The sequence below is a fragment of the Chrysochloris asiatica genome, unplaced genomic scaffold, assembly GCF_000296735.1.
Source record: "Chrysochloris asiatica unplaced genomic scaffold, ChrAsi1.0 scaffold00028, whole genome shotgun sequence".
NCBI classification, from domain to species: Eukaryota; Metazoa; Chordata; class Mammalia; order Afrosoricida; family Chrysochloridae; genus Chrysochloris; species Chrysochloris asiatica.
In genome coordinates, this window is record NW_006408546.1 from 3,064,130 (window position 1) to 3,073,116 (window position 8,987).

An 8,987-nucleotide genomic window follows, 5' to 3' on the forward strand; every position below is an offset into this window, starting at 1 on the left:
CATATAGGAAGACAAAGAGAGCGATCTATATATGGTCATATATATGTATGTGTGTAGGTAAAGACAGGTCAATATAAATTTACCACCTCCACACACACACAGATCTAGAAAAAGCCATCATCATATAGAATTCTATAAATTGTGTTGCATCCTGGTTTTGCTCATTTTCAATATCGAAATCTTCACTGTATTTGTTAGTAGTTAGTTGCCATTGAGTTGGCTTGGACTCATAATGAGAGCATGTACAATAGAAGGAAGTATTATTTGCTCTGGTGCCAGTTATCCATAGCTAATTTTCAGAAGTAGATTGATCACCAGGCCGTTCTTCCTTATCTGTCTTAGTATGAAAGGTCTGCTAAATTCTGTCCACCATGGGTGACTCTACTGGTATTAGAAATATTGGTGGCTTAATTTCCAGCATCATGGCAACATGTCAGTCATCACTGTATGACAAACTTTATTTTTCAGTTAACAAAGCCTTGAGTTAATGATACCTAACAGCAACTACCAGGCAAAATATCTGACCTAAGATCTTGTGATGATGCTAATAGAACTCGAAAAGAATGACAATACAATCTTTATAGAAAATGACATGAAATCACATTAACACTTAGAAAGAAATCAATTTCACCTGTATGCTTTTTTAATGAAGGGAGAGCTTGGTGAAGCAGGAGACGAAGGCCCACGGGGACCACAAGGACCAAGAGGGCCACCTGTAAGTCTAGTTTTATGATTTTGGACTCTTGGTTGAATTTATTGTTACTTGTTTCTTTCTTCATGATAAATTCTGTTACTAATAGATTAATAGTAGGATGAATTATACTTGAGGCAACAAATATGACATGATCATTAAACCTGTGCTATATATATCTTTGTAGCAATAAAAAAAGAAAATTAAGTGAGACAAAGATTCTCAGACTCTTAATATAAAGAATTCAAAGATGCCTCAGGATTTATTTTGCCTTCTCACATGTGTTGAATAGGGACGTGCCAATGAACCACTTCTTTTTGACAAAGATATTTTACAAGCATTGCATCTTTGAGGAATACAGAGATGTTCCATGAAACCTGGTTTTCAAGGGCAACAAACAAAACAGTAGATCAGAGTTTAGACTTTTAAGGGTATGGGTGTGAGTACCCAGAATAAAGAAATCTTTGAAGACCAAGCATCATAAAAGTCTAGCTTCAATAGATAACACTTCCAAAGGTAAGGTTCTGTAGTTTTATCTTGGTCTTTACTCTGAACTTGAAAGCAAGTTTTATGAATATTTTCTCCACTTTGTTAGTGTTAGCTTTATGATACAAAGTCATGCTGTCTTTGTAGCATCTCTAGTCTCAGAGGTTTCTGTCACTAACAGTTGAGAAGAACCTACAGTTTTGGCACTCAGCCCTGAAATAGCATTTGTCAGCAAGGAAAGAACACAAAAGCAGGCCAAAGAAGTTTCAAAATTAATACGGAAAAGAAAAGAGCAGAATATATTACTATCAAATGGAATATGGAGCAAACAATGTTTTGCACTACATTCTGAAAAATCAGATGGTGTTACTGACACTTTGTTTGACTTCATTAAAATTTACTGGTTTAAAATAATGCAAACCTGGTTTCTAATGAATTTGCCCTGGGGTAGACAATGCTGTTGAGGGATGGCACTTCAGGCATCTCTGAGGGAGACACTTCCAAAATACACAATTTGAGTCTCTGGGGTGGTAGGTGTTGGAGGCTTTGCATGTTCTTCAGTAGGAAAAAGATCGAATAACAGCGAATTACTTCCATCCATATCTTTTTATATCAAAGAACTCTTTTTTGGCTCTTTTTGCAAAACAGAATCCTGTCCTCTTCTTTATCCTAGTTTTTATTCATTTTTTTTTTTAAACATTTTAAAACTTTATTTCTCAGGCTATAGGGAAGTTTTTGTGACTTAAATTTCTAATTTTTCTTCTCAATTTAGGTGCAGTCTTTATTTGTCAAGAATAAAGCACTTACAATGTTTTGAGTTTCCTTATTATTATAATTTTTTTACAGAAAGTTCATCATCTGGATGTTCAGGTGCTAAGATCCCCTCAGTAGTATGAACACTTTTATAATTATGATCATAATCACCACGAACGTCATCACCTTTACTATCATCACTACAGCATCACCACCAGCACTATCATCACGACCACCACCCACCGTTCCTATCGCCACCACAGCCACCATTACCAACCAAGACCACCACCATCATCAGCACCACAAGCGCCATATCACTATCATTATCATTGTCACCATTATATCTATTACATGACCACCATCACAACCTATCATTATCACAAGAAGCACCATATCACTATCACTATCTTTGTCACCATTATCACCATTACATGACCACCATCACAACCTATCATTATCACAAGAAGCACCATATCACTATCACTATCTTTGTCACCATTATCACCATTACATGACCACCATCACAACCACGAGGAATCCTGGTGTGGTGCTATAGGATAAGCACTGGACCACAAGTTGGTTTGAATCACAAAGGCGGTGGTTCAAACTCACCAGCCACTCCTGGAAAACCCTCTACAGGGTCACTATGAGAGGAAACCAACTCCATGGCACTGAACAACAACAACATCACTCCCACTACCATTCCGGCCACTAGCTTCACTATCACCATCATCACCTCTACCACTGTCATTCCAGAGTTTCAGTGTGCATCACCATAGCTACTACCACAAGCACCATCCTGACTACTGCACCACTAATTCCCCACCATAACCTTCACTACATTAGCAGCATGTTATTGTTGTTGTTAGGTTCTGTACTCATAGCGACCCTGAATTGCAGACCTTGTGGTTTGTGGTGCAGCGCTGATCCTACAGTGTCACACCAGGAGTCAGCATAATTACCACTTATCAAGTACTTTCATTTTGCTAACACTTTTCATGCTCTATCTGGTTTAATCTTCCTAACATCCATACCTTAACGTAGATGTTACTACTGTTCCCATTTTTCTGATGAGAAAACGGAAGCATAGAGAGGTTAAGTAACTTGCTGAAGGTAACTTATACAACCAGTTTGGGGACTTGGATAAAGAGCCAGGCTGTCCGGTCTGTCCCTTAACCACCATCTCTATACCAATCTTCCCCACCCAACCCCAAAGTCAGATTTTATCCCCGGAGATTGACCAGTTCTAAAACAACTTCTATTATTATGTTGTCCTATTGTTGTTGTTGTTGTTACGTGCCATGGAGTTGGTTCCGACTCATAGCGACCCTGTATAGGGTTTCCGAGGCTGTAAATCTTTACGGGAGCAGAAACCCTCATCTTTCTCCTGTGTAACAGCTGGTAGTTTCGAACTGCTGACCTTGTGGTTTGCAGCCCGATTCGTAACCACTACGCTACCAGAGCTCCTTATGTTGTCCTCTAGGGAAAGCACATTTAGCTTAAAGAAAACTTTGTATAGTAATCTAACTTCCTACAATTGTGGAATCATTTTGCTAACATATAGAACCTCACTGAAGAGGCAGTTGAGGTAATAATAGTAAAAAAATTGCTAGTATTATGACTTTTTGAACCTTTAAGTCTTTCACCTCCTAATCTGAGTATATAGTTTATGAATGTGGTCTCCCAATCTCTTTCACTCCCATTAGGTTTTATTACCTCCTCCCCAGCACTGATGATTTATCATCAGTGATAACAGTTCAGATGACATTATCAGCCTAAGTGTTGATATTGGATGACTATAATTCACTTTGTGTCATTTTCTTAGGGTTTTCTTGGTCCAGATGGATATGGACGTCCAGGAAGAAAAGGAGCAAAGGTAAAACCAAATGCGTCACTGATAGGGTATTCTTAATTTTAGTTTTAATTTAATTTTACTTTGGATAAGAGCCATTTCCCAAGTGGTATGCCAGGAATGGTTCCTACACATTGTTTTGTTCTTTCCCTAAAAATTAAAACTGATTGTGTCACTCCCTTATTTAAAATTAAACTCCTTCCTTATCTTTCACTATGACACATCTTCCCACCCTAGCTCTCAGCATGCCATATCCAACTCCTTGTTTTCATTTGCTATGCTCTTCCCCACCTTCCCTATCTTGAACAATTTTAATTTATTTTTGTATGACCAACTCAAATATTCTATTTTCCTTGAAGGAGTATTCTTGGACTCCCTCAGAAAGGATGTGTTGTGCCACACTCTGTGCTCCTAAAGCACATGGTTCATGTTTCTGCAATAGCCCCTTCCAAGTAGACTGTGCTATAATTTATATGTCTACCCCGAGCTTCCTGACAGCAGGACTGCATCTTACTCACTTTTACGAACAGAGTATGACATACAGTAGGTGCTCAATAAGTGTATTTGAATGAACGATTCCTGTTTCCATAAGAAGCTAGTATTTTAACATGTGCTTAATGGGTCACTGTCAGAAGTTTTGAAGTATAGAAGTCACGTAAAGCTTGTTTTACAAATTGAATGTCAACAGTCACTCTCATTCTGGATATCTAATCTGCAAGTTATATTCATTGTCTCACAAAATAAATCATTGGGGTGTTCAGCTATTTGAGTATGTTTGGTTTCTGAATTCGCTTCTCTATAGTTCTGCAAGATGACTGCACTGCTGTGTTACTGAGTGGGAAAATACCCAAACAGTAAATTCATAGTAAATACCTGTGGAGTGATGGAACTTTAGAGGCACCTTGTTGTTGTTGTTAAATACTGTTGAGTCATTTCCGACTCATAGCAACAATATATAGGGTTTCCAAGGAGTGACAGGTGAGTTTGAACTGCTGACCTCGAGGTTCAAACTGACTTTGTGGTTCAGTGTTTATCCTACGGTGCTACACCAGAAATCTTGAGTGATCATTTAATCCAACCTTGTCCATTTATACCTGAGAAAATCAAGTTTCAGAGAGGTAAAATAGCTTGCCTCTTAAAGAAGGTCAATACTACTTTGTAAGCCTCTTTCACATCAGTCTATTCCCCCAAATCTGCAAAAGCAATATGTGCCTTCCCTGACAATAACAACATGGACAAAGCTGAGCTGCTCCCGGGGGTGGGACAGTCTGTGGGCTCTTGGCAACTGTGATGGGGTGGCTGCTCACAAGTGGTGCTCTGCACAGCCTGGTTTCTTTTGCACCCCCCACCTCTCCAGCCATCAGTTTCTCACATGCTCAACTGTTGTAGCTTGGTTTCCATTTGGCCAACTTTCCAAAAACATGGTAAACAGAATGACTAATAGTGATAAATGGAGAAAAACAAGTCACTATGTTTTAAAAGTTGACCATCAACAGATTTACCCACAGTTATAAAATGCATCTACTTTTAATTTATTTTCATCTGTGTGCCAAAAGTAATCAATCACCTGCAAGATATGTGTTCTTTGGATATTTCATTTGCCAAGTCAGTTGGAGACCAGATGGTAAAATATGGCTAGCCCATTGCAGTCACATTCTGGCAAACTTAGTCTTTCTTCTTTATGGGAGAGTATGTATACTAATAGGATTTGGGGTAGAATTCAACTGTGAAAGTTTTTAGTTGCTTATCAACTCTTAACTAAGCAAAGAGCAATCTATATTTTGACACTACTAAAATTGTGGAATATATAGATCAGTACACATTTGTATAGATTTTTCTATCCCCCTAACCTTTCCCTGAAGAATTCTGACAAGATACACTTATATGACCCTTAATGCTGCTTGCTCTCCCTCAGCCCCCATGAGATTTTCCTACTCTGTTCACTTACTCCTTCTCCACTCATTAAATCTTTCTCCTCAAATCTCCAAGACCTGCTCTATCTTGCACACTCTCAGCAGACCTGCATAACCATGCTTCCCACTTCATTAAGAAAATAGAAGTAATGAGACGAGAACCTCTAGATATTTCCACTACTGAGTAGATCAACATACTTGTCTATGTACCTGTACACTTGCTTTCTCTTCTGTTACTATGGGTGAGAATCCATGCTCCTATCTAAAACTGAAGGAACCCTGACGGTGAGTTAAGTGAAAGGTCAGTGGTTTGAACCCACCAGCTACTACATGGGAGAAAAATGTGGCAGTCTGTTTCTATAAAGATTTACAATCTCAGAAACCCTGTGGAGCAGTTCTACTTTGGCCACTATGAGATAGAATTGATTCATTGGCATTAGGCTTTGGTTCTATCTAAAATGAATTTCTCCTCTCATGGATTCCTTGTGTGGTGCTGTAGGATAAACACTGGATTGCAAGGTTGGTTTGAAACAAAGGTCGATGGTTCAAACCTACCAGCCACACGTCTGAAACCCTATACAGGGTTGCTATGAGTCAGAACCAACTTGATAGCACCTAACAACAAAGAACACAACTCATGGATTGGATTCCTTTTTTGCTTCCTCAAGACCCAGACTACTGAAGGAATTACTCCCTCCCACCCCCCCACCCCCACTCCCGCCTCGCATATTCATGCTTTCTTCCCTCTCTACAGATCACTGTATTAGCATATATAAAGAGGTGGGGATATCTCCCATCTTAAAAACAAAACAAAACAAAAACACTTGTCTTGACTATATACTGACTTCCAGACTAGCCACATCTCTCTACATCTCTCTGGAAAAAAAATCTTAAGGAGTTGTATATAATTAGTGATTCTCAATGTTTCAATGATTCATCATGTCTCCTGACATGGTGGCTGCCACAAATGGGGAAGGAAGTACTCCTGGATAGAGACTAGAGATGATGCTTAACATCCTACCATGCACATGGCAGCACTCCACAACAAAGAATCATCAGGTACCTTCAATTTATGCCATTTCAAAATGACAGTTTTGACATTGTTGAAGTACTCATAGATTGTGTTCCTTTTCAATGTTCTTTGAGTTTTGGGAGCAGAAAGAAGTCTGAAGGAGCAAGATCAGGGCTGTAGAGTGGATGGGGTAAGGTTTTCCAGTGAAATTCTCATAGGACAGCCCTTGCTACCCTTGAAGAATGAGCAGGTGTGTTGTTGTGATGGAAATCAAAGTCCTTGGTATGACTTTCTTGGCCTTTTTCTCACAGGTACAGTTTTCCATTTCTTAAAACTTCTTCCTAATAAACCCCATGAATATTCTGTACCTTCAATAAAATCTACCAAGAAAACTCCTTTGGGGTCCCATAAAAATCCCCTATAACTTTCTGAGCTAACTTCTCTGCCTTGAATTTAAGTGGACCATCAGGTTCCCTTGGAAAACACTGTTTTGACTGGACCTTACATTCTGGATCATATTGGTAAATCCAAGACTCATCCCCCATTATAATTTGTCCCAGAAAATTGTTATCATTAACTTCAATCTCATTTAAAAGACTGATGGAAAGATCAGATCTTTGAGCTAACTGACCTTCATGTAATGCTTTTGGCACCCATTGAGCCAAAAGCTTGCTGAGGCTAAGATGTATGTTGAAAATTAAAAATGCCCAACCACGTGAGATCCTTTTGAAGGAAGAAGTCCAAGGTGCACTGAAGGCATTGACAAAGGACAAGGCTTGGGTATTGATGGAATATCAATTGAAATCTTTCAACAAACTGATGCAACACTAGAAGCACTCACACAACTATGTCAAGACATTTGTAAAACAGCTACCTGGCCAACTGATTGAAAGAGAACCATATTTGTGACCATTCCAACAAGAAGTGGATCAAAAGAATGCAGAACTCATTGGACACTATAATCAATATCATATGCAAGTAAAATTCTGCTAAAGGTAATTTAAAAATAGCTGTAACAGTACATTGACAGGGAATTACAAGAGGTTCAAGTCAGTTTCAGACCTGACATTAACAGCCTGGTTTGTAACTACTACACTACCAGAACCTGGGCTTTTTAAAAATGATTTTGTTACATATTTGTTTTCTACTGTAGCCAGGAAGGAGCTCTGGTAGCTCAAAGTCAGCAACTCAAAACTACCAGCTGCTACATGGGAAACAGATGAGGCTTTCTGTTCCCATAAAGATTTACAGCCTCAGAAACTCTATGCAGGGTTGCTAAGAGTTGTAACCGACTCCATGGCACACCACCACCACTCTATCCAGGACCTTCTACTGTAATGCTGATCAGAGTAGTTAGTAGTTATAGCAGGACATCATCTAGTTTTTCTGGTCTGAGGCTGAGGTTCACATAGCCAGCCCATTAGTCATTTGGACTAATTGACTCCAAGTGTCTTAGATTTTCTTCATTCTTTCTTGCTTTGGATGGGGAGAGATCAATATTGCACCTAGATGGCTACTCACAAGCATTTAAGACCGCTTTTGTTACTCCCCAACATAAAATGTACAGGAGAGGCGGGGCTTGATGGTGGATTGGGGAGAAGTGCTGTGAGGATCTCTGTCAGCAATAACACAGAATACTGGATGAATCAGGTTCAGGAGACAGTTCCAGAACTCTGAACCACACATAAAGGAACATTTAGAAAGTTTGAAGGCTTACAGCCAGTGGAATTTGTAGCAGAAGCAAGAAATTTAGTGTTTTCAAAGATCCGCCAGGCTCAGCGGCTCCTGGAGCAGCCATCTTGGTGAGACTGCATGAGAGAAGGATCAGAGCAGCACAGTTGCCTGACGGATCCTTGGAGATAATGGTGTGGACATTCTTTTTTTGTTTTTGTTTTTGTATCTGTTCACAGGTCTCTCATTGTCTTGTGTACCTCTATTCTGATGATTAGACGGGGTGCCTCAGTGGACACTCCCCCTAACCCCCGGAGGGTTCTACTACACATATGTACAGATCTACTCAGCACAATTCAAAGGGAAAGGTCCATCTTAAAACCAAATAGCAGTGCAAAATGGTCATAGCTGGACCTGAACTGTTTATCACTAGGAAAAAGGCCTGAACCAGGGTGGTGCAGTGGGAGAAACTCAGACTAAGAAAGATACAGGCCAAAAATTAAATCCTAAGTTACATCATAACGACCAACAGTGGCATCTTGAAATTTCTCAGGTGGCCTTGAAGGCAAGAAGCCGAGAGAAGGACATTAAAGTCATACTCATATTAGG

General features: G+C 39.5%; 1 protein-coding gene across 1 annotated transcript in view; it reads left to right on the top strand.

Annotated features, from left to right (window-relative positions):
* The window catches only part of LOC102833485 (collagen alpha-4(VI) chain-like), a 171,475-nt gene that overhangs the window by 102,256 nt on the left and 60,232 nt on the right, over positions 1–8,987 (top strand). Inside the window, exons 24-25 of the mRNA XM_006846632.1 lie at positions 653–715; positions 3,756–3,806. Coding sequence (XP_006846695.1) covers positions 653–715; positions 3,756–3,806 — 114 coding nt within the window. The remainder of the gene's footprint in view (positions 1–652; positions 716–3,755; positions 3,807–8,987) is intronic.